Source organism: Dysidea avara, chromosome 9 (genome assembly GCF_963678975.1).
Source record: "Dysidea avara chromosome 9, odDysAvar1.4, whole genome shotgun sequence".
Lineage (NCBI taxonomy): Eukaryota > Metazoa > Porifera > Demospongiae > Dictyoceratida > Dysideidae > Dysidea > Dysidea avara.
Window position 1 is genome coordinate 10064394 of NC_089280.1, and position 27737 is coordinate 10092130.

The 27737-nt window shown below is 37.0% G+C and overlaps 1 protein-coding gene across 1 annotated transcript; it reads right to left on the reverse strand.

Moving 5' to 3' along the window:
* Positions 1 to 711: 711 nt before the first annotated feature.
* On the reverse strand, positions 712 to 3005 carry LOC136266767 (TNF receptor-associated factor family protein DDB_G0290965-like). Its single transcript, XM_066061788.1, has one exon. The coding sequence runs from the start codon at positions 2989 to 2991 to the stop codon at positions 841 to 843; it is 2151 nt and encodes a 716-aa protein (XP_065917860.1). The 5' UTR covers positions 2992 to 3005; the 3' UTR covers positions 712 to 840.
* Positions 3006 to 27737: the final 24732 nt, after the last annotated feature.

Here is a 27737-nt window from a genome sequence, read left to right on the forward strand (position 1 = left end):
TGCAAATCCCTGGCCTGGGTTAGGTGGGGCATGACATTAATAGGTGCATTATTGTAGCTCAATATTTTTATATTCATACTTGTTTTGATCATGTCACTACAACAACAAAAATGCATGTGCCCACATGTGTGCATTTCAGTCTCTCTGCTCATATACTTGTATTTATATATTATTGTACGTGACACATACCCAATCGTAAAACAACTGATATTGCAGTGGCTAAAAAAACTATGTTTTACAACTAGCCAAACCTAAGAGTGGGAAGGGGGGTATTTGTTACACATGTAAACAAAATTTGCATTTATGTTTGACGTATATACATCTTAATGAGGAAGAGTAAATTGCAGCAGCTAAGTCACATATTCAATTGCCTACAATTTGACTTAATGAAGTTCTTTCCATCTTGAATGTATCTACTAGCTAGATAATTTGGGTGTCCATTTACATGTTGCCTACAGAATCTGCATTGCTTCAAATTCTTCACTCAAATTGTTATATCTATAGTTGAAATGCACGACTCCTTACGTGGGTAAGGGATTATGTATCCAACTAATGACCCACAAGAAAATGAAAGTCAGAATATGTATGAAGTGTTATTTCTCCCAAATTTGGCATTGTATCGAACTGGTGTGAACCTTAACAAGTACACCATCATTACATTAATTGTTGTATCTTTGGCATGCATCAGAAGTTGGTAAGCCAGTTGTAGCATCTTCAACCTTTTCTATTTTACTGACTGGTCTACATAAACATTGTACACATGTGATGATTTCTAATGTTCAACAAAATGACTCTGTAATTTTTATACATGTATGGTTCTAGTGTCACTGTACTACACAGTTAATCTTCCAATTCATCTGGAGATCGCCTTATATCTTGGATTTTCTGCTTCAGTACTTTAGCGGTGTTTAAAGGTAAGCAGAAAAATAGGCGTAGGAATAATGCTGCCTCTTCTGAGTCATTATTACTAAATCTGGCTACCAGCTTTTCCTTAGTTGCAACATATAACTGAACGGTTTTTGGATATACCACTGAAACCCAAGCCAAAACATATTTAATCATATAATACAAGTAAAGATAGATCAGAAAAAAGGCAATTCCAAACATTATACCACCAACCGTTACAATGGTTCGAAAGAAAATTGATATCTCTGATAGTCGTTCCACTGCATCATTACTAAAGACCAACAAAATACCACAATGAACAGCCGCAACAATACTACACATGAGAATTGCCATCTCTGACACTTGTGCACTGGATTCTACTATCTCAACAAATTTACAGCTTTCAGCTTCAATTTTATCAATCTTGATTTGAAATTTGCTCTCAGTAATTCTTTCCATGTTAGTTAGTCCTTCTTGTGCATCATCTAACCTCTGCTGAGCATCTTCTAGTCTCCATTCTTTATCATATAATTCTCTTTGTCTGTTTGCTAATGATTGTTGGGTACAGGCTAATTTCTGTTTATGATTCACCAGCTCATCTTGTGCAACATCTAATGCTTGTTGGGTATAAGATAGTTTTCGTTTATTACTGGTTATCTCTTTCTGTGTACTAGTTAACAATTGTTGGGTATTAGCTAACTTTTGATTATTGTTAGTTAACTCTTTTTGTTTGCTAGATAACATTTGTTGGGTATCAACTAATTTTTGTTTGTTATTGGTTAATTCTTTTTGTGTACTAGTTAATATTTGTTGAGCATTAGCTAATTTTTGTTTATTATTGGTTAATTCTTGTTGTGTACTAGTTAAAGCTTCGGTCAGCATTTGTTTATTGTTAGTTAACTCTTTTTGTTTGCTAGATAACATTTGTTGGGTATCAACTAATTTTTGTTTGTTATCGGTTAATTCTTTTTGTGTACTAGTTAATATTTGTTGAGCGTTAGCTAATTTTTGTTTATTATTGGTTAATTCTTTTTGTGTACTAGTTAAAGCTTCGGTCAGCATTTGTTTATTGTTAGTTAACTCTTGTTGTGTTCTATATAATGCTTGTTGGGTGTTTGCTAAATTTTGGTTACTATTAATTAATTGCTGCTGAACAACAGCTAGCCTTTGTTTAGTGTTAATAGATTTTTGGTGTACAAATTTCATAGCTTCTGACTGATTCCTGACCATGGCTAGTTCATAGTTAGTTCCTGCTAGTATACTTTTAGTTTGTGATAATTCACTATTGGCTTTTATAAGCTGATCACTTTTTATAGCAAGTTGACGATCTCTATCAGCAAGTTGATGTTTTCTGTTAGCAAGTTGGGACTTTGTGGTATCACAATAGCGTACAACAAGATTGTAATGATGTTCATCATTCTGTTTATTGTGCTTTTTTTCATCCTTACGAGCCATTAAAGTAGTGCAGCCTATTTCATAATACTTGCACTTTACCTGTGCCAGAGGACACACTTTCTCATGAGCATTCAAGTTTTTACGAAGAATATTGTTAGCTGCACATTTATTAGGACAAGCAACAGATAACTCACGGCATTCATTCAAGTGCTGGCTACTGATATAACAGTATTCTGCTCTCAAATGACAATGTTCACACTCTTCAATACGACATGCACATTCCTGTTCTCTATGGTTACTTAAGTTTGACCGTAACACTAATTTTCCACAATTACTAGGGCACAACATTTCATGAAATTGGCAATCATTATTAAGATGTTGACCAATAGCATTTATTTCACCCTGCCATTGACATCCTTTCTGATAGCTAGCACAAAGCACGTGAATATTCCTTACATTACGATCAGCTTGCTTATTGGGAAAACCCTGAAAATCGGTAGAACGACAAACTGGACAAACAGGTTTGACCTCAGGATTGACGGAGCTTCTGATGGAACCCTCTACACATCTTTCAAAGCAAGATTTACAGAAGACATGTCCGCAACACACACTGAGGTATGGTTCTCTACTAGGATACTGGCATATTTGACAAATCACATCATCTGGTGGTGTATCCACGAACTTGTACTCGTATCCTCCGCAATCAGCCATATTTGTGCGGCTCACATGACCTACGCATAGATTTATAACCCGGCCCAGGCGAGACTAGTTACATACAAATATCTATGAGCATAGATTATCGAGAGTTACAGAGACCTCAACCTGTAAAGTGCACTTGGAGTGAGACCTGAGGTTAAAATGAGTGAGATTTGCTAGTTACTTACGCAGCGTGAGGAAAATCCCTGTAAAAATTGCAAAATAGACAACTCTGTTTGGCTACTGATTTTCAGTTATACCTCTCCATTTTTAGCCATTAGAGCACTGTTTAGTACTCAGTTTGCCAAGAGGTTTGAAGTGGAATTAACTTACATGAGAGCTAAATTTTCCAGGAATTGTAATGCGTGAGATGGAAAACCATGCGTGAGACAGGGCAAGGGGGTGGCACTCCAATATACCCCCGAGGACGAAGGTCAGAGTACAGGATATATTGGAGTGCCACCCCCCTGCAGGGGTTTACATGGTTTATCAGTTGTAGCATTCTCTCAAGCCCAGTATGCACGGAGACTGGGTCAAGGAGACAACTCCTCAAAAGCCGCGGCGAATTTAGGGGAGCGGAAGCACCTCGAAGTACCTTTAACAAACTATCAATATACGGTGCAGTGTACTGTAAGGGAATACTCGGAGTAATGCCCGGGCATCAGTATAGCTACTAAGCTTATCTTACTGCGCAAGTGGCTGATTGGAACCTGGAGGGGGCATATATGCAGAGGTCTCAGGAGAGTTAGCCACCCTACCTAGCTGATTTATCACAAGTTTAGTGCATGTAGCTAAGTTTGTGTTTTCATGGTGTTTTGTGAGTGATCATGCGGTTATTGGTAAAGTCAGTTTTGCTTGAATTTTGATGGCATACAGGCCCGTGAGCTTCTGTGTGTTGCCCTCCCACCAGTCATGCCAGTGTCAAAGATAGAGATTAGCATTACTGTGTAAACTCATGTGTAGTACAATCACACAAGCTAATCATATAAGACCAGATTGTGTATTATAAATATATGAATATTTAAGTCATTTAAATTTTACGCATATAATTAGGCCATCATTATTTTATTGTTTGTTTCCCGTCACCCAATGGAGCAAAAACTGATGTGGGCGGTAAGTGATTATTGTATTAATTATACACTTGGCTCTGGTAATTTCAGTCTCTGACTGTTCTATTAGAGTATCTTGATCTTGAAGGCTGCCAGGACTGTAACATCCATGCACCCTGTTGAACAAGAGTAGAGGGACTTCCACCCTTCTGCTATGTTTATATGCACAGCTAATACATTTACTTTACAACTTGGTCACTCTGTGCCTACTTTTATCATGAAATAGTGCATTCACGTGATCTATAAAAATTTGGTGCGGCTACCTAAAAATTGACGTGGGCGGTGACGGGAAACAAGGAATTTAATAATGATGACCTTATGTGTATACTCTTGTGCGTATGAAATAACTGTATGTTTGTCAGGGCACTGCTGAAAAGTAGTATTCAATTTATATTGAGCAGTCTTCTCTTTTTAAAAAAAACTATACAGAGGATTTCCTCAGAAAGGACACCCTGAAATTTTGGACACTTTTGATAAGAATTACTCTCATAATCACATTTTAGGTACAGGCTTTAACCTTCTCACAGTTCCCTAGTGGGATAGCATTCACAGAATAATCCCAAGTGCATCAGTGTATGCACATTTAGACACCACAAACTTGACCTAGTTAACACTTATAGTGGTATCCGGTTCCACTATATTCCTTACCTGCATTGGTAATGGCATAGATTATAATTCCACACTGTGTGGGATTAATAATCTATGGTGATGGACATCATTTCTCATTTCTGGACGAATTCACTGTAGTATATAGTGTTAAGGCCGTATCCATCTATGATGCAGGGACTGACAAACTTACAGCTCCACCACTGGAACACAAGTGCTCCTCCTAGCACTTTAGACTTATGCGGTCTGTTACCATCTGTAGACCAATTATATACCTTGGATGAATTCTCCTATGGTTTTTTATGAGCATGTGTGACTGGAGGTTGAACTGATAGTTTAATAACAATGTATATTATAGTACAAGGAATTTTTTTGAATTGGACAAGTAAGTACGTATATTCTGTTAAGTAAAAGTGCCAAAATAATCAATATGCCAAAGATACAACATATTAAGAGAAAAATTTGATGAATCATAAGGAAATTGACAAATCAATCAAGATTTCTCCCATTAAAATTTTGCACTATATGGTATGTAATATGTTGATGACTAGAATACCAGTACAATTGTATGCATATGAGTAAAATAGCCAGCATTCCTTCCTGCTAAATCTACCTTTGTTCTAACACATCGTTATATGTCATCTTTACACCACTCATGTATCACGTTCTACCAGCCACCTGACTTCACACTCTTATGCAATGTACTTATAGGATGGTCCATATCACTGACACTTTTTATCAATCAATTATAAAGCTGCTATCCAATGCTATACTTTCTTTAACTGGCTATTAATGCAGTAAAACAATAGTAAGCAAGCATACTGTAAGTATTTCTACTTCTACTTTGAAATAACAGACGGAGAGGGGGGTCAACTGCAATTTTGTGGATTGCTTGCTTTCATTGCATATTTGTATGTACAAGATATTATAATCTCTGTGCTTTTAATTACTTGAGATATGACACAACTTGCTAAGGCTGTTTACTGTCATCACATGGAAGGTAAAAATTGTACAGTATGCTGTACACTAAGTGTATGTGTGTGATTATTTATATAATAGAATGAGTGTGTTTAGTACATAGAGTGTAGAATTTAAATAGTGTATGTTTGTGCATGCATGCGTGTGTGTGAATATGTTGGTGTACATGTAGTGTGAGGCAGCATAGCCAAGTGGCTAGAGCATTGACCTGGAAATCAAGGTTTGATGACTAGTTGAGCCAAATAGGTGTCGTTGTTGTTGTTTCCTTGAGCAAGAAACTTCTACTCACATAACTCCAATATACCCAGCTGTTTAAATGGGACCTGGTGGTGTGGGGAAGCAGCCCACCCAGCATGGGAAGCTAGGGAAACAAATGCCAACTGTCTATGTCTCACATAGTGGGCGAAGGTTCAGGTGGGACTTTGGGTGCCCACACCTTTACCTGTGAGACATGGCACAACTTCCTGTGGGCCATTAGTCTCACCCCAGGCTGCCCTGAGTCATAGCACCTGAGTAGTGTAAACGTGTTCCAGTGCTGCATGCTAACACGGCAGCTGAAGGCTTTGTTTACTTTTGTGTGTGCTTGTGTGGACATGTGACAGATGCAGTAACATAGGTGATGTGGCTAATGACAGACAACACCCCTGACTCTGCCATAGCCAACAAGAGGGCTTTGCATCATGCTTGCATCATGCATATGCTTTTCACAAGTTGACCAAGTCTTTGACTCAGGTCCCTGCTATTATCTATGGCCTATTTACATCCTCTCATTGGGTATAAATTTCAACAGGTTGTAAAATAGGTTATTTAGCATCCTCTGACTGGGTGATTCCCTTTTCCAGGCCTAAATTCAATAACTTGTATATGAGTTATTCAGAACCCATTGGCTGGGTAAGTGTACCTTCCATGGAGGGTTGGGGCAGACGATGATGATTTCAAGAGGGATAATGGTCTTTGACTATCAGAAGAAAAGTGTGTGTAGTACAAACTATATTTGTGTTCATTTCTTGCTTATAACAGTGTTGGGGTCATTGTGGAACATCAGGTTGACTTAAGGTTGACTTCTCACTGCTGATTATTACCTGTAATGTGATGATCAAGTTTGCCAAGTTCTGTAATACTGACACTTTTCTAATACATAACACGTCCTTTGTTTTTATGAAGGTATTTTGCACTTTAACTTTTGTACTTTAAAGTTTGTGTTATATTACTGCATGATTAATAGATGTTTTAGCAGAGTTGATTTGTTCTTTTCTTATTTTCTCTTCAGGCTACTCCTGAGATGTTACAGTGTCCATGTTGTAGTGCCTCAGTTCCAGCACACCCTGGTGTGTGGTACTTGTGGGGAGAATGTCTACCAGTGTCACAAGTGTAGTACACTGCAATCATTAATAATGTGTACTATATTACTTAAATATGTAATTTGCTGGTGACAGACAAAATAAGTGCTTAGAGACAAGGTTGCGTGATGTAGTCTTCTAAAAAATTGCCAAATGTGTTTAATGAATCAGTTGTCTTCTCATATTGTAGAGCTATCAACTGAACGTGATCCCTTCCTGTGTAGCTCTTGTGGGTACAGCAAGTATGCTAAGTTTGAGACTACAGTGTCTGGGAAAAGTTGTGCTGCTGTTGATCCTATTGAGAATGAAGAGGATAGGAAGAAGGTATTGTATAGATTAGTCCTTACTGCTGATTGGGAATCACACAGAATACGTACATTTTGTACCTTTACCTAATCAAATAGAACATACATTTTTAATATGTTGTAATATATGCAGTCAGTCAACCTACATTGCCTTGTACACATCTATCCCATGCATTACTTGTCTCTATCCTACAGACACTAACCTCCATCAATACAATACTGGAGAAAGCTGATAAGAAGTACAAGCAGTTGGTGAACCACAAGAATGAGCTGGACTTGTTACTGAGATGAAGGAGGAGTGAGTGTCTCTTCCTCCAGCCTGTCTGCTGCCGCAGCTGCTGGTAGTACTGGAGTGAATAAGTCTATACAGGTAAGTATTGTTGTATTATGTGTTTGTTGTTTACTCTTATGCATCTTGTACCCAAAGCAGGTGCAGTAAAACCTCATTCTTAAAGTAGAGGTGTACCAATGATCAGATTATTGGCTATATCAGTCTTGTTTTAGCATATGCCAGTATTTGCTCGGTAACATGTGTAACAAGCAACAGATAATTATGGGCACCCATGCTCTAGCAATATGCTAGTAACATCTGTTTATGTAATGTCAAGTTTTGATTAAAGTCCTTAATAACTAAGTTTATTTGTACTCTATGCTACCATATCAGATCAGCTTTGTTTATCAACTTGATAATATTATTTTATGCCGGTTATTGGAATATCAGCTAAAAGTCACATCGGTGCACATCTACCTTGAAGAGGTCGTTGTGTTTGAGAATTACTTGACTTAACTTGATGTGTTTTAAGTACTTACTAGCTATTTAAAAAAATTAATAATTTTAGAAGGAAGTAGGGATTCAGTGGTGTAGCCAGAAAAAAGTTTTACCGAGGCAAAGTTTAGCTATATATTGACCTAATTGAGAGGGTCTGCTTCTGACTCAACTGATTCACAAATACTTTGAAGTATGAGCATTTGCAGGTTGACTATCTGGTTGGATGGAAGAAAGACTCTGAACATTTTTCTACGTGCCATAAGTGATGCTCCAGCTTAGTTAATGCTACAGTATAGTTCCCATGCTTCAATTATTAGACTAGCTTAATTGCATTCAACACAACTTACTCCGGAGATATACAGATATTTTCAGTGGTCAGGTTATCCATGGACTGCAATGGAGGTCATAGTCATGCACGCTGTACTTTTTATTGATCTGATGTGCTTTTTAAGTCAGAGGTTATCTCTTTCATGTGATGCTCAACTGAATGCGCTAAGCATGTCAAGCTAGGGAGTCTGGGGCATGCTCCCTCAAAGAAAATTTTGAAAATATATGCTTTGAAATGGCATGTGGAGGCTATAATTTTGATTGTAACTGTTAATGCATATGATATGCATGATCAATTAGCTCAGTGCAATACCATACAGTTGACTCATTGGAACTTTTGAAAAATAATGCAGAGACAGTTAGGCCACACAAACTTAATGATTAGTTTCTCATCCTCCTGTACTCAAAATGTCAGTGCGGGAGGGTGGATTTTTTATTTTTTACTAACTAAATAGCTGAATTAGCTAGCTAAAATGACTCAGAATGCAGTTTTTTTGGACTGCTCTAGCAAGGTACCAACTTTAAAAGGTGTTGGGTGGCTGCATTCAGCCACCAGTGGTGCAAAAAACCCTTCACGAGGTAAGAAAAACAGTGATGTGGGTGGGGATGAGAAACTAATAATTAAGTTTATTTGGCCTTAACATAAATGTAAAGGATTTAGACCAAGCAGTGTAATGAGAACAGTGGCGATAATCTGTACTGAATGCTCTATTAGAGTATATTTATGATGACTACGTATCTCGACTTTGTGCAGCTGAATTCAACTGAGTAGCTGAAAAGTGATCCAGCACTGTGTCACCATGGGCTAGTGGAATCCTCGCTTTTAGAAATCTGGATCCCTAGGTGGTTCTGGACATTATTAGCTAGCTACCTCACAAAAAAGCTAAACTGGTAATTAAGACTATATAACCTAGCGTTGGTAAATTCTAGAGACAACTCCTTGGGTACTACTCCATTAAAATCACATGTTTGAGTTGTGGTGTGCGCCGCAACTATTAAGCGCCGCAATTATTATTATCCTAGAACAAAGAAGTGAATGAATGATGAAAGCAAACAGCATAGTGCAGTGGACAGAACATAATTGGAGCAACAGATACGTGAATTTGCCGTCATTATCTTAGCTGTCTGAAATTTCTGGCACCGTACACCTAGGTCTTACAGCAGGCAGGCAGGCAGGCAGGCAGGCAGGCAGGCAGTAGAAAATTCCATTTAATAAAAAAATTGCAACAATCTATTGGAAGCATTTAGGGTCATACTGAAGACACAATTTGGGCTTGGTTATACTACCAAGGTGCCAGAATGGTATTGTGAAGCCGGTTTTATGGTGATTTTTTTATCTCCAACCTCCGTGATCCCTAATATACAGTACTACCGTACTCTATGATGCCCTCAGGCATATAACATACACTCAAAATCTAGGCCTATAGGTTAATTTAATCACTGAGTACACATTCCTAGCATGATGGAGTGGAGCACTAAATTCTGTCACATGAGCAAGTATGGTTGCTATGGTGCAAGTATTATCAAGAAAAATTATTAATATCAATTTTGTCAAATGACAGGGTATATAAAACTTGTACAAGATGGTCCCCAGCAAATACAAAACTAAAACTCACACAGTGATAGATGCGGTAAGTAATTTAATTGTAATGTAATAGAATCTAAAAGCAGTTATAAAGGCACAGTGTGAGCTATGGAATTCATAAACCTTCAGGCCCTTAGTAGCACCCTCACTTCACCTGTGTGCTACAGACTCAGGCCTTTGGGTCTATTAAACTCCATAGAACCATTTTTACCTTTATAACTATTATTTAACCCCACCTTCAAACTATGCTGCTATATGCTACTACACACATGAGCTTACTCACAGAGTAGAAGATAGTACTTACTTGCTACATCTGACTGTTTATTGGTCTTGGTGTTACTAATGTTTATACAGGAATCTAAACAAGAACAAATGTGATATAGTTATACTCAGAGCATGTAAATCTTACCACCATACACATCACCAACAGGATCAAGATTAAGGTGTTGTCTGTTCACATTAGTAAGGGCAACCTGCAGATTTTTCCATGTAGCATTAAGAGTTGTCTTTAACCACTTGTCTAGTGTCTTTTGAAAGCAAGTCACACTTTGATGAGGATTGTCTCTCTCAATGATATCAAGAACATGACGTCTTAATCCCAACTCTATACCAATGTCCTTCCAGTCAACAGCATATTTCGTTGTAACAAATCTGTTGAGGTCTCTCGTTGTTGGCCTATCATCTTCTACAGGTCACACATGGTACTGGTAATGGAAATAACACATCATACAAATCACTCACTATTTGTAATTTGATCAATCACTACTGCACCTTCCACTGTTTCTACAACAGATGATGACACTCAATTACCTCACTACACACGCACAAGTACATTATGCCATACACTTGATAGAACAAGCAGTGCTATACATTGTACAACGTGTAGTCACTGAACTACTTGTAGTGGGAGAAGATAGCTATGGCCATTTCACTGGTCAAATAAAAACAATATAAATTTGTGCAGTTTTATAACATGGACATTTTGCAAGTACATAGTTTCTTCATTTTAGTTAGTGTGATTTGAATGATGGTGATAAAATGCCAATGGGCATGTAATCTAGTTTCGTGAATTAAGAAAATGTTGTTGTGCCTACCAGACTAACCGTTGAATGCCATGAGCTGAAAATTGGAATTTAAGTAGATTGATCACCATAGAAGAGCCTTCCAGTGGTTTTGAGAGATCAGATTACAAACCATTGAGTTATTAATGAAATGAAGCAGTTTGAAACTTTTATCTTACTTGGGTGTAGAAAGGCACACACATACACGCATGCATGCAAGTACGCACCCATCCACCCACACACACACACACACACACACACACACATGGATTTCTGAAACCAACAGGCATGCGCTTGCCTACATTAAGTTGATTATTAATCAACCATGTAATGTAATCTGTTTTTTTTTTGTTTAATAGTATGTATCATTTACTGATTTTAATTACGTATTTGTAATTCATAATTAACAACTAAATTCTGTGGACAAAGGCTACAAAGGTGTTCTTTAGGTTTGTACATGTATGAGTGGAATATAATTTCAAGCTCTTTTAACACAAAGTGATTTGTTTCTTGTAAAGAGCCTATTACAAAAAAATGTAGTGCTCTCACTTCATGTACAAACTACAGTAACTTTCAAATTATACTTTCAAGCAGTTTACCTTGTAGGTGTGACAACAAATTGCTTTCATAATTTTCATACCTTCCTTGTTTTTTTCCTTTCTTTCTGATTTGTACAAAAAATTGGACTGTATTATGCTCTTACTGTCCTCCAAATGTGAAGTAAATCACATAAAGCACATAAGTTATTATGATCTTTCTGAAGTGTAAACAGAAACATTTGAAGAACATAACAAGACAAAAGTTGAATGCAACCTGTAGTAGAGATGTACTGACCTATTGATTTAGTATTGGATTGGCAGCTGATTTGGACGATTTAAGTAAAATCGGTAAGACAGATTTTTGTGCACTATAAATACCAATTCAATTCTGATCTCTCCAATAACCATGTAGCTATAACCTCACGTTTTCAATCTTTAATGGACAACCTTTAGCAATCCCCCTTTCATCCTCACACTGGGAGTTACATATAATAAGGTGCAATGCTTCCATAAAATTTTATTTAATGGTAGTGCGTGATCCCAGGATCAAAATCTGTTTGAACATCTAGGGACTATATCATGCAAGTATTGTTTAAATGTAGCCATCAAAGGTTGATACTACCTCAGCTTGTACCTCAAAAATATGTAGCTGAAAATCACTAATTCTTTTGCTTTTTTGACAGGTATTGAAGACAGCTAGTTTCAATCCTCTGATGGTACACACTACATTGGCAGCTTATGCAATGCCCAAGCCACGCCTAGTCCCACAGTACAGCAGTGTTTACATGGTAAGAAATGTGGTATAGATTACTACATTGAGACAATCGGTTTCATAACCTTCTAGCTAGCTGGGGAGAGGTTAATTTAATTTGGGGGTAACGTACCAGACCACCTCAATTATAATACATCATTTTGTTTACTGGATTATTCTTTAAGCCTCTTAAAGATTGTGAGTGCACAATATCAAGTAGGGGTAGTATATTGCATAGCCGGGTGAGTAAGAATAAAGGTATAAGCATCAATTCTGTCGGGGATTTGCCTGTAGCTATTGTGCAGAGCCGGGCAGCTTTCCGGAGTTCGCCATATCAGACAATTCAATGTATTTTAATGTCATTCAGCTACAGTATGAAAATTTACTGTTTGTTCAATTAGAATTTTAAAAATAAAACTGATTCTACAAAAACATGTTACTTTTATATGCTCACCTGTATAGCACGTATATCATATAGGGGGTGGGTGGGTGGGAGGATGCGGAGGGGAGGGGTGGTGGGCCGCCCACGCACAAGAAGTGGTTGACAGTGAAAAAACAGTCTATAAGTATCATACAACTGTTTAAATATATACGTTCTTTGATATTGTAATGCATTAGTTTGCCAGTGATAGTTATAAAGGGCGAAAAGAATGTAATGAATTGCCCGCCCACGCCCAATTTGCGCCTTTGTTAAAATGGCCTTGCTCAAAGACGATTAAATGTCTATGACATAGTTTTCTGTATAAATACTTTGGTTTGTTTATCATGCTGTAATATTGTGCTGCTGTGTTATGCTATAATAATATTAATGCTTATATTATTTAATGATGTTTGTTTCTATTACTTTAGTGCAAGGTGGGATGTGGAAGCGTCCATGATGACGATTGAGCAATGTGCAAATAAGGTGAGTGTATGCTTTGTAAAAAGAAGCCCACGTAGCTGTGCAGGGCTCCTCTTCTGTACAGATCAGCTTCTGTATAGTCTTTCATTATTTTATTTTTCCTGAGGGGTAGCCAACACCCACGCAAAACACAGAAATGGTGTACCAGAGGGGTTGCCAATGCCCACGCAAAGCACCCAAATGGCGTGTACGAGACTCCCAATCTTTATGTATTTTTAAAAGCATTTAGTGATATTGCTAACTAGTAACTACCTGTACAGTTGTTGATCTACATCTTGTTCTAGTTATTCATGATTGATCATTGTCTACTTTGTTAAACTCACTTTCTCCATTATTTTTACATGATTTTGGATTTAGGATTTGGTTTCTAATATATTTGTGTATTTCTGATTGGATTTCTCCCATAGCATACAAGAGTCCCAAGGCATTGGCTACCCCTCGCTTTTTACCAAAAGCCAGTTCATCTCTAGTTGACAAAGATAGTGTGACCATCTAATTACAATCTAAATTAAATTCTTGATCACAGATACACATTTCCCTTGTTGCTATATGTGGCGCACCACAAAATTAACCAATGTAAACAACCATTACCATACCTTGTAGTGTTTTATTTTTATGTGAATATGTAGTGAAGTGTGTGTGTGTTTGTGTGTGTGTGTGTATGTGTGTGTGTGTGTGTGTAGTGTGTGTAGTGTGTGTATGTGTGCGTGTTTGTGTGTGTGTATGTGTGTGTGTGTGTGTAGTGTGTGTGTGTGTGTAGTGTGTGTGTGTGTATGTGTTTGTGTATGTGTGTGTGTGTGTGTAGTGTGTGTGAGTGTAGTGTGTGCGTGATAAAGATTTTTTTAAATTCACCAATTTAAATGTGACTATTTTTTTCCACAGGTTTATATGTTGGAGAACTGCAAACAACTAACTTGAAATTTTTATAATGACCATTTTTAAAAATATTTATTTGATTACATGTACAAAATACAAAGATGTATCACGTGATCAAAAAAGTTATTAGCATGATGTACTAGGACTATTGACCATTGAAAAGTTGATGAATTAAACATTCAAGAACGGAATAGTTCTCCATTGCAACTCGCCCACGAAATATAGCGCGCGCGTCACTAATAATCAGTGCTCAGCCGGGGTATGCGACTATTGGATTGAGATGGTGATTTTTATAAAATTATTTGTACCGTGTAAAACGTTCGTCACGAACGGTATAGCTAGCTAAAGTATTCAAGAAAGGATAGATCTAGCCTGGTATAACCTGGATTCGTTAAAAAGTTCGCGCCTGGATTGTTGGGGTGAGCCAATATTTTCATTGCCAATGGTTCTATGTGTAATGTTAAACCCCCTACTTTGTACCATGAAGAAGGCCGTATTAAGCTGTTACATTTTACGTGAAAGTAGATGTCATGCTGGCCATTCCTGCTAGAACCTGGAAAAGGTTTAAAAGTTATCTGACGCTCCATAACAGAGCCTTGAAAACCTTCTTCCAGTGTAGACGCGTGTATCTTGCCAATAAAATTTTTTTTATTAAAAGTCGCTTAATTGTTGGATATGCACGGTCCCGGTCAGTACAGTAAGGTAAATGAGGGTAATTCCGGACACTCTTTGATAAAATCGATCTAACATTGGACTCACAACGAGTTAAGACAAACTCTAGGAATCGTTGTAAAGCCTATCTTATGGTGCATCTGCAGTACAAGTTTCTATTCGATACGATGAACTGCTGAGGAGTTATGAACCAAAATTTAACAGCGTGTAAAAATGCAACGTGCGGCTAATTCCGGACACTTCGAAAAACAAGCAAGTAGAGCCTTCCACAGGTTACCAATTCTCTTTTACAAGTATGGAGACTAAGGTACCACTCATCTGCAGCTTATAAATCAAGTAGAAAGTTCATACCATTTGGGAGAAAGCAGCAGTGCGTATTTTAAAAAGTTTATGTAATTCGCGAATATTTTCTTTGTATTTCAACCGAACAGCTGCTGATAAATCGACTGCCACTCCGCCTGTGCTGCATGGATTCTTACGGTGTTTGGTGTGCAATTAGCTGAGGGTATGGTCTTTCTATAAATCTTTGAAAATCGAAAATATGAGCTTGGGCTGACAGGTTAGATTAACATTTTCAAAGTTTTTGAACAAAATTACCCGTGATTGCGCTACAAATTCGCGTCAAACTTCGCAATGGAATAACGGATTCGCTTCAATTTTGGTTTGTAGATAGGCCATAGGATACTGCATTAGCATACCAAATTATAGGCCGAGGGATTCTACCATTGTTGAGAACGATCTAAGTGTCCGGAATTAGCAGCTGTCCGGAATTACCCGCACTTACCTTATGCATTAAACGATCAGGTAATATCCAACTATTACTCGTTAAGTGTGTTAGAACTAACTTTTTGATTCATCCCTGAATGACTGAGCACAACGGATCTGAGGATACAGTCGAAGAAATTTCGCATGTAGTTGAAGCCATCAATTTCGCCATTTGCATATTAGTGCGCATGCGTATTAAGCCCTTCCCAACAAAAGGAATTTGTGACAGGACCTGCGCATGTTGGCACATCCGCCGCATTAGCATGCGGCGGATCCATGAGGGGAGCACAGGGGCACATGTCCCGGACTCCCTTCCCCCCAAAAAAATTTTTCATAGCAATCAGTCAAATACTCTAATACAACAGCACACAATTATAAAATCCTCCACAGTTATTACTGCATGAGTTTGAGAACTTGGATCTGCAGCACCATCCCATGAGCACACTTATAATTAGCTGCTATAAGAGAATGCTAAGATATTTTTGCAAATTTAATGCACTTATTATTAATTTTATATTGAATTAACCAAACCATACATGTACAGAGCTGAAAAAAAGCATTGGAGATACATGCGGTTACATTAATTAACTAAGCGAGTATCAATGTTAATTGTAGATGTTAATTGTAGATGTTAATTGTAGGGGTAGAAGGCTAGTTAGTCCCTTAGTAGAACACTTCTCATGATCCTGCATGAGCCCAAAAGTGCCACTTTCTGTAATTTAGAAATCATTTTCATAATATCAGTATCTTCAACTATACTCTGAAGGGTAGCTTTTAATTCTAATGAGATCAGGATGACAACACGCTCAAGATGGTAAGTAAGTTTCATCAGCATGGCCAAATCACTATACTTCGTAATCTTTTCACAAACCTTTGAGTGAAAGTTGCCGTCACTTGGTCCTTTGGAATACTTAGGTAAGCACATGCAGTTATCTTGATTGTTCCATAGTACAATATCTGGGTGGTTACTTGGACAATAGCCAACAGGTTGATCCCAATAGAGCTTAATTGAGTCATTCTCATAAACTGCCTTAGGGTCACGCCAATAATCCCTAGTATGTGATCCAACAAGGTAGTGATATAGTACTTTCAACACTTGATTATGCCGCCTCAAATACATAGTAGGGGCAAGAGGTGTACAACTACTTAAAAGATGCTCCACACTCTCCACACTTCGTCTGTAAATGCGACAGCTGTCGCATACATCAAAGCCAAAAATATGGCTTTGCATCCATCTAGTTGCTACTACACCATCTTGAAGAGCTAAAATCATTGATATTGCAGTGGCGGATCCAGGATGGGGCATTTGGGGCAAATGCCCCCCCCCCCCTTCAAGAAATTGCATACAAGATCGAGATACTCTAATAGAGCAGTCAATTACTCTAATAAAGCAGTCACAATGTTCATGAGGCAGTGTAGCTTACCTATGAAGCTACAATTAGGATTTTATTTTACATAACAGACGTGATATAGTTGGTAAGGATAACTAGCTATTATTGTTGTGACCTTTTTTTTTTTTTTTTTTGGTCTTCAACTGGTTTTCAGCAAGTTTTTTTGGTCTTCAACTGTTTTTCAGAAAGGAGCCCCCCCTCTTTCGAAACTCTGGATCCGCCCCTGTATTGGAAATTGAATGCATTGGAAACAAACAGCATGCTGAAGAATCAAACATTTATAAATGTGCACACCCATGCAGGGGGAATTTATTAAATACAGATGTTTTGAAAGCGGTTGCTAGCCAGCACAATGGAGTTGCTGGTTTTTTCATTTATGACCTTGCTTTATCTGATCACGTTACAGATGAAGTAGTTAATTTATTACCCATAAATATTTCTTCCTCTGTTGTACTGGTAGTTAGTAAGAGTAAAATACAAGGAATAGTACGTACATGTTCATTAAGGAGTGAACTATATTAATAATAATATTATGGAAATACTAAATCTCATTGTGAGAATGAGATCCTTACATTCTGGAATGTGTTCATCTGTAACTTCATGGAATGATAATCTGCGTTGGCATGATTGTAAAAGTGAAACAATAATTCACTTTTCATTGATAAGCAAAAATATTTGTATTTTTCAACTAAAGATTGCATTAATTGAAAAAAATGCTTGAATTGCTTATGCAGGGGCGTAGCCAGGATTTTTTGAAGGGGGGTTCCAGCACCAGCATTGAGTTACTAGAAGCAGGGGTCTGGGGGCACAGCCTCCAGCCGCTGAGAGACTTTCAATATTTTAATAAATCAAAACTCAGCAAATTACTATATTTTATGCAAAAAGTACATTAATTATGATGCATTAAGTGCCCCAGGGATGAAGGTAGTACTAGATAAAGTCACCTAGTGGAAACAGACAGAGAGACACATATAGTAATCTGTAAGTGATGGTTATATCTCACTGTGGTATAGGAGCCATGAATCCACTGATACAAATGACAATCAAAACAATATAGCTAACTATACAAAATTAATATGCATAGCATGAATTAATTTTGCATAACAAAAGTGATAAATTACTGGAGCTCTATATCTTTAAACACTGCACACCAAAGCTATAGCAGTATAAGGTCATGCTAAGTTTTGTATTTAATGTTGGAATGTCTGAAAAACTTCATATGGACATGGATATTTACATGCATGTTCTATTAGAGTATACCTGACTGCTCTATTAGAGTATATACCTGACTGCTCTATTAGAGTATATCGATCTTTTTAAAGAGGGCTCATGTTACCTCTGTAAACCCTTCCCTGAGAGATGAATGTAAGTTTTATCAACTCACTCATTTGGTCCTGCCACACTAAATGGTGTGTTAGGATCCTGCTTGCAGAAGGCTAAATTTTACAGGGGGTTCCTGAACCCCCCCTCCCTACGCCCCTGTTATGAAATGAGATACAAAGATATCATTAGAGCTTTGTCAAAGCAATCAGTTTGTATCAGCATTTTATCTTAGTAACTGTAATTTAAGTATCAGACAATATGAAACAATAATAGACTACTGTAAAAGTTTACTTTTATATCATCATATCAATAACTGTCAGTTAGAATTAGTGAAGTTATTTACCGTATTATCTTCATGTAACTTGTATGAATTGTTTTTACATAGTACTTGTAATATTACAAATTATGACTTGGATATATATCATGTTGTCGGCTTGTCATTACACTGCAGTGACGCTAGTTATGAGGTCAATAAGTACATCTTAGTAGTTCGTAATCCTACTGACAAACAAATTGCGCTGGCACTCCAGATGGAGCCATTAATTTTCATATGGAAATTTCTGTGTTGCAAATTAGATACTGACTTATGTAAGCAATTTTCAGTTCTGTCGATTTTTACCAAGCAATTGGATGAATTGGAGTTCAGTGGCTGTGATATTGGAAGCACTGAAGTCAACACTTTTTACAATTTCTTGATTTCTGATCACAGATCTAGAGGTCCCAATGTAATGTTAAAGAAGCTGTATATTTCCTCAAGTAGCCTAACAATATCAATGGCATAATTTATGTACTCGCAGAAATTATTATTTTATGCTATATTAAAGAGCTAATCATTGATGGTAATTAATGTATGGATTGTATTTAATAATTGTCTGTTAAGGCCATGCAAAGTTAATTCTATGTTTCTGGTCCTACCAATTCCCCGAAATTGACCAGGTGACCAGGCTTGTTTTTTTTTGTTGCAACTTTTTGATGTGGTTATACTACATTTGACATAGCAGTACATGGAATTATAGGGGAAAACAAGGTTAACATATATATAAAGTTAGTGCATCTTTATAAGAAAAGAGTGTTTACAAGACATGAACCTTTCAACAGATATAATAGTAGAGCGGCTTAGCTAGCAAAAATGAGCAAATTGTGCACTTTGTGCAGAAAGCATGAAACTTTGCACATAGTACCTACCTACCATGAAGTGTATTTTGAGATGTGGAGCCATTGCATATTTGGCCATTGGTATCCTCTACAGCTCATTTTTGCTCAAAAATAGTGACCTTTGTCTATATATCACCCATACATTACTCAATTTGTTCAAACTAGGTGCCAAATTGAAGATCTTTATCCAAGAAACAAGTTGATACTTGTTGCAAGTTCATAGCATATTCCATTTCAAAGGTGTGGTAATTTTTACCAGCAGTAAATTCATATAAATCCAACCGCCCACATAATCACACTCTTCATCTACATTGTCTGCCACTTAATTTTTGTATATTTGTAGCTCACCATGAGCACTGCAGGTTGCATATACAACCAAAAAGTGGAGAGATATCCAGGGGTGGAGCATGTACCCTCCTCTCTTGTGGTAGTTAAATAAATAAAGTAGTTCATAATTATATGTATGTTACTCTATCAACAGTTTTAACTACAATGGGGGTTCTGTAATAGTTGGCTTTTTTACCCCCATTGACAAATGAACTCCTTAATCCATAAATCAAAATCTCAGTGAATACATCAACAACAACTGTAACATTGAATGAAATACATGACATGTGTATTTGTCCTGGTACAACAGCCCAGAACTGTACATGAGAATACAAGCATAAGATTATTTCTCATCATTCTCAGGTACTGTAAGTCATTCTCAGGTACTTTAGAGGTTGTACCGGAGAATGCATCTGTGGGAGTCTAAAATATCCTGAGTGCATGGCATGCCCCTTTAGATGCCATGTGTGTAAACTAGCTATGAACACAAAGATCTTATACCATCATCTCTCATTACTCTCATTGTGACTCCCCTTTAGTCATTTCCTAGATGAAGGTCTGACTGATAGTAAACCTGTATGATAAATTTTTATTGCTGTAAAGCTTTGGAAAATACTTTTTTTTGAAGTTGTTAGCTTTTTAGCTATACTTGCAAACATGGAACATATTTTGCTACATAGAACCAATTGTGAAACACAAAATTGTCTAGTTGCATGGTTATGCCCTCAGACTCCAATCACTCCACCACATCTTGGGTGTGCGTGTCTCTCTACAGGCGAATATATATATTTAAGGGGATACAAGATGTAGGCATAGTTCAGGGCCATAATCTCCCTATAGTCAGTTCACAAAATTAGCTATCAGTACGGTATTTTAGATACTTATAAGGCTTTTCAGCCAACGTGACTGATAGTAGCATGTACCTTAGAGTTTTATGCATTATAAAGCAAAATTATAGCCATAAACAACCTCAAATTTGAGTTTAATCTGATGACACAACTATATAGCTACATAAATTATGACGTTTGTTGGTTTATCTCACAGGAGTATTGTACATAACCCCTATGCCTTCACTCCTGGATATCTCTCCATGTTTTGGTTGTATATGTAACCTGCAGTGCTCATGGTTAGAATAAAAAAATAAATAATTGAATGGCAAACAAAGAATGTAGATTAACGGTGTAATTGTGTGGGCGGTTGACTTTATATGAATTTGCTGCTGGTAAAAATTACCATACCTTTGAAATGGAATATGCTATGAACTTACAACAAGTACCAACTTGTATCTTGGATAAAGATCATCAATTTGGCACCTAGTTTGAACAAATTGAGTGTTGTATGGGTGATATATAGACAAAGGTCACTATTTTTGAGCATAAAACGAACTGTAGAGGACACCAAAGGTCAAATCTGCGATGGCTCCACATCTCAAAATACACTTCATGGTAGTTAGATACTATGTGCAAAGTTTCATACTTTTTGCACAAAGTGCACAAATATTTCAGTAAGCTGCTCTACTATTAAAGATTATAAATTATTGTATGGTGATTGCACAATTCATTCTGCAAAAAATGATCAGGAAGGGAACCAGAAACATATAATTAACTTTTCATGGCCTAAATTGTGTTGTTCACAAAGGAATTACACATCTGTTGATGTTCAGCAGCCAGTTGTCAGTATTAGAGTTTGGTTATGTATTTAGTAAACTTGAAATAGCACAGAATATATACTTGGATTAGTGAGCAGTCATTACTGGTAATGAAAGAAATGCACATATCTTCAAATAAATTAACTGTATCATTTACCTCTGCACTTGCTAAACATAGACGTTGAAAAAATTATCATTGATGGCAGCAAGTGTCTCTTTTGTACGGCTTTAATTGAGCAGCTCAAGTTGGTCTACAAGAAGTGCCAAAATGAAATTTGCCACTTGATCTTTCGGTACGGAAAACTTTGGGTTTTTTATAATGTACACTGGAAAATAATTTTTGCTAAGCTTCAATCTGTAAACTTCTTGGTTTTTAGCTAATTTTTGATTAATTGCCACCTGTCTGCTTCAAAGGTAAATGAGATAGCTCTTGGACTAGATCAGCTAAGACATTTACAGAATTTAACCATGTTCAGTTGTAATTTTGATGAGATTGTTGTTCTGAATGTGCTTGAAGCTTTGAAGAATACTAAGCCTGAAATGACATTACATAACACAATTATTGGAAATGGTTCCTATGCATGGGTGTTCTATTCAGTAAAGAGTCCAATTAAAAGTTAGATGCAACTTGAGATTAGTCACATGCTCAGAGAATTGTTTTCGCATAGTACATGTAATGTTGCTAGTCATGCCTTGGATATTGTGCTTATTGCTCATTGCAACTTTGCAGTAGTGTTGGTTACTAAGGACAGTTTATCATTTCATAATCCAACTAACAAGCAATTAGCACTGGCACTCCAGTTGAAGCCATCAGCCACTGTATGGATGTTTCTTTGTTGTAAATTGAATGCTGATACCTCTAAGCAAGTTTCAATTGCACTATCTTCAATTGAACAATTAGATAAATTGCATTTTATTGTTTGCAATATTACAAATGTGGATATTGAAATTCTGCATAGTCAAGTAACTGCTAAGAAATATACACTGACTTCAAAGATTTTCTCTAGTAAACTCAACACGTTGATTGCATCCGCACTTGCAGAAGTTGATATTGTTTGCAACATAGAGGAAGTCATCATTAGTGATAACAAAATTCCGCTCTACTGTAGTTTAACCAAAAAGCTAAGGAAGAAACTTTTGTTGAGAGAGCAAAAATGCTGTCAGCATATCTGTTGATAGTGTTCGCTTTTTCAGTGGTATTGAGTGGAGAAAAATCAATGATGAATTAATGATGAATCATTTTGTCACTGATGTATACCTTATTAGTTGTATTTTGAAGCCAAATGAAATAGTTTTTGGTCTATTTGCATTTATAAACTTAATTCAGATATGTATATTTGTAATTGTGGTTTACATGGAGCTACTGTAGTGAACATGTGCCATGCCTTGGTCACATGACTGCACGTGTCCTATACAACTCAAACCCACAATGAAAAGTGTTCATTCCATTGAACGGAAACTTGTAGTAAGACTTGTTGTCAGGATCATTTCACTGTCCAAAACAGGTTGGCTCTTAATTGCCTTTGTGACTGTTATAGCAGAAGTCATACTTGTTGTGGCAGAAATTTGCATATTAATTTCAAGGGGGTGACACACAGGCACTCACTGTAGGTAGATCTGTGACCACGGTCAAAGTCTAAGTCAAAGGTCAGGCCACCAAAATTGTGCCAAGTCAACAGCCAAGGCTAAAAATTTCCAACACACAATCGAAAAGTACTGAAATACCATCGCTAAGTCACTAGTCAAAGATCAAAAAAGGTTCTTAGTCACAGGTCAAAGCGAAATTTCGGCTGACCAAGACTTTGACTGCGGTTACAGATCTACCTACAGTGAGTGCTTGTGTGTCACCCCCTTGTAATATGCTCCTAATTATGCTCCATTATGCCAGCATTATGCTTTTCAACCTCTATTATGTCTAAAATTATGCCAGCATAATCGATGCAAGCCTACCATCAACAAATTGATTAATTAAACACCAAAAGCTGCTGGTATTTTGATATATTGGTTATCAAAGATTGTCTCAGTATGATAACCGGATATGTTAATTTATCACGATAAACAGTATTACTGGTATAGTAATTTCCGAGCACTAAGTTAATTTAATACAGAAGCATTCTTAGTACTTATCTACCTCTGATTTATATAAAAACACTGCATTTTCCTTCTACCATATCCATTGAGTCCAAATAGAGATCTCTGTGTGTTTAATGAAGAATTAACAGTAAACATCCTTTTATCTCCCAACCCAGCACTAATGTGGAAGCAAAAATGAATCAAGTAAAAAAAATACAACAAAAAATAACACCAAACATTCCTTAACAGCTAACTCAACAATGCAATTAATCTGTAGACATTTAGTGCATGTTGATTTCAATAGTATTGTGTATGTATTTTTGATAAGTGCTTTTCTCTACACTATGCATGGAAATATTGAACATAATGCATAATTGATGACATGTAGCTTACAGAATAGACAGCACACCGATGCAACTCATGCTCAGGAATGCTGTAGACTACATGCTACAAAACTACAATAACAAAACTAACATTATCATGTCTTCCTAAACTACAATTACCAACAGGATCTACCATTACTAAAGACTAAAGTACATAAATCATTGTTTGTCTGCTATAAAGTACCATTACAAAGCTATTTTTGCCAGCAGAAACACTATTACTGACAGGTATAGTTAGAAAGTTTCCATAAGACACTTAAATGTTTTCTGAAAATATGGCTACAGTATATACCGATACATTCGCAACTGTGTCTCTGGTTGCACAGCCTAAAATGTAAAATAAGTATAGTTACTACATCAGTTAACTTTAACATTTACTTGGAACAAACTGCACAGTTAAGATCAATAATTTTTCCATATGGAGGACAAGGGAGTGACCCTGTACATTTTGATTCAACCGGATATAACAACATACTGCCACTCTCATTTGCTAACCCTTTGATTGTTTTAAGTGCTACATCAACACAAATGAATTGAACTCGATTGTGCTTCCATAGTCCAGCCATCAGATATCCATAGTATTCTCTGGTCCAGGTACCATCAGGACAGGTGTATTTAGCAGGCACTGTGTACACTGCAGAACGGTCACTGACATAGCACACTGCACATGGTATATCATGATTGTGCACACGCTTAAGTCTACTGGATTGGGTTTCATATTCTGCACCGTGAATTCTTGCTGCATACATGCGTGGAAGTGTTGGTTCATCCAGATATTCAGGATCTTCTGGTAGACATTGTGGATTACTTCCACCTCCTGTTTCACTGTATGCTGATCCACCAGCTCTTCCTTTATACACTAGCTTAGCAGTTGATGGACACTGATCATGCCCCCATCTCACATATACAACTCCTCCATTCTTATCTCCTTTTGTTCCCGTGGCTCCTTTGGGACCAGCAAGTCCAATTAGACCTCTACTACCCATGTCTCCTTTATCCCCTTTCAACCCTGTGTAACCCATTTCTCCTTTAATTCCTTTTCTTCCAGGTTGTCCTGTTTCTCCCTGTAGTCCATGGATACCTATAAAGCATCACAGAACAAAAGCTAGCTAAAATGACTAATAGCATACAATTACATAAACAATAAAATGCATGCATGGTTCATTATTACCTCTGCTACCCATGTCTCCGTTATCCCCTTTCAACCCTGCGTAACCCCTTTCTCCTTTAATTCCTTTTCTTCCACGTTGTCCTGGATCTCCCTGTGGTCCTTGGATGCCTATAATGTGATAGAATGAATGCTAGCCAAATTGACTGATAGCATAGTATTATTATGGTCTTATAAAAGTACACAAAAACTTAGGAATTTTCAACTAGAGTAGGGACCATACATAATACATCGATAAAAAGTACTGAAACAAGCTGGAGTAGTGCACATTATTAAATCACAGTAAAACAAAAGAATATCCCTACTACGCATTTCCATTGTGGTATCTTGAACACAATAGGGATATAACATTTCTTATTGTTTTACTGTGATTTAATATCGTGCACCACTCCAGCTTCTTTCAATACTTTTTATCGATGTGTTATGGTCCCTACTCTAGATGAAAATTCCAAATTTCTTTGTGTACTTGTTTGTTAACATTTTTTGTAAAATAAAATTATTATGACTGGTGAACCCACACATACCATACCAAAGAAAGAAATGGCATCATGCGCCCAAGCTATCAATTATCATCTGAAAAGTGAAGTATCCATTACACTTCGTTGTCAGCTATGTTCAACCCGTTACACAGCATTACAAACCAAGAACTGTTCAAAAAGCCCCTCTGCAATCAAAGTAGCCACTATGAAAAATACAGACAATTTCTGTTACGAAGGGAAGCCATCACATGCTACTGCCAAATAGGCCTGAGCCTATAATGCTCAAAATTTTACTTATTATTCTTTCCAGAATTTCCCAAAAAATTCTCCTATTATTCTTTTGTTATTCTTGTATCCAGCCTATTATTCCATAATTATTCTCATTCAGTATTATATCTGTGGCTAGTCGTTTAGTTTTCAAGATGCTGCTATAAGTAGTTTTGTCCAAATTATTAATAGCCATATATGAAGCATTCCACCTTACACATCATTTTTCTATCCATAATAGTTACAGCGGACTTAGAATAGCTATCTACAGTAATTATTCAAGTGTATATTTTAACAATTATTAGTGTATAATAATAATAATATGCTGTAACTACTGTATAGCTACTAAGTTAGGTAGATAATAATGCTCAAAGACATGAAGAAGATACACTGGTATAAGATGTACAAGTTTTAGAATTGCAGATAATCATGCAGTTAAATCCCTGATGCTGGCTGCAGATTATTAACATGAAACAATCTGACTGCCCTATTAGAGTATTCGAGCGTTCTATTAGAGTTTATCAATCTTTTAGAGGCGTTTTAGCTCCTTTCAGCTAGCACTCCCGTCAGCTTTATATCATTTGTAGTAGCTTAACTCTTTCTTCTAGGTAATCAAGAAGAGACATGCCCCCTAATTCCACCGATTATTCCCATGATCGTCTGATTATTCTAAAACTATGCCTGTAACCATCCTATAATCCCGGAATTATTCTCACGAAATTGGTGACCTGTTATTCTCAAGATTATGCCAGCATAATAGGTGCAGGCCTACTGCCAAATTGACACTTTTTGCTGTCAGCAAAGATGAATGGGACAAAAAGGAGGACACCGGTAAATCCACGAAGAATGCATTGTACGTACTACAGTATGCCAAAAGGCACCTTTCGGGCCAAAGCAACATCAAACAGTGAAAAAATCAAGCCCGTAGCCTTGGCTGTTATCGAGTTATGCTTGTCTGAAGGAATCAGTCAGTCAGTCAGTTACTCAGTCAGTCAGTCAGTCACTAGAAAATTCCATTTAAATAATTATTTTTAAAATTCTGTAGCAACTTGTTGAAAGTATTTCAGGTCGATCTGAATGCTTGTTTGGGCTTAGTTGTACTTGCTTCATTGTTATCAGGGAAAGTATGGCTGCATGGTTTTTGGGTGATGTTTTTCATGGCCTACACATTTGTGGTCCCTACTATACAGTACTATTGCATTGTATGATACTAAATTTATGCATAGTCCTTTTATTATTTACTTTCCTACAGTAATTACTACTCAAATGCAATGTTGCACTCAAATGCACTCTTTTCTCCAGTCACGAGTGGATTCAATATCAATTATTTACTATGTAGAGGGTATCAGTTTGATGGCACATTATTATTTTCTGTATAATCACAGGTTATCTTCATGAATGCATGAGGTAAGAGTGAGTTACAAGCCGAAGAACACTAGTGAAAATAAGAAAGCTGTGACGTAATGTTATGTTATTTCTTGCTTAGTAATATGTGACCGGATCCCATACATTAGCGCAAGCCTAATTTTACAGTAGAATGCAATAGTCCTCAGTTAATAATTCACTCCCACTAGTCAGCAAGCCCTCAGTTAATTCAACCCCAGATGGTAAGTCCTTGGTTACTTCCTCTAGTTAATAAGTCCTCAACTGTTAGTACAACATCTCCAGTCAGCAAGTCCTTACCTTCTACAATCAGTAGCTCTTGCTTCACCAGTTACAGCCCCTGTAGCTAATGGTTCCGATATATTGTCATCTTCTCTTGCAGCCAGCCCCTCTGATTCAATTCTAGATGGTTGCCCACTGTGTAATAAACATTTTTTATCTTGTTCACACCTCTGGCAACACAATTCTGTTCATATATCAAGGTCCACTTTTCCACTTGCTGACTTTTTTGGCTCTCGTAATCATCTAAATTGCTCACAGCCTTCTTGTCGTTGGGCCTCTCACTGCCATTATTACAATT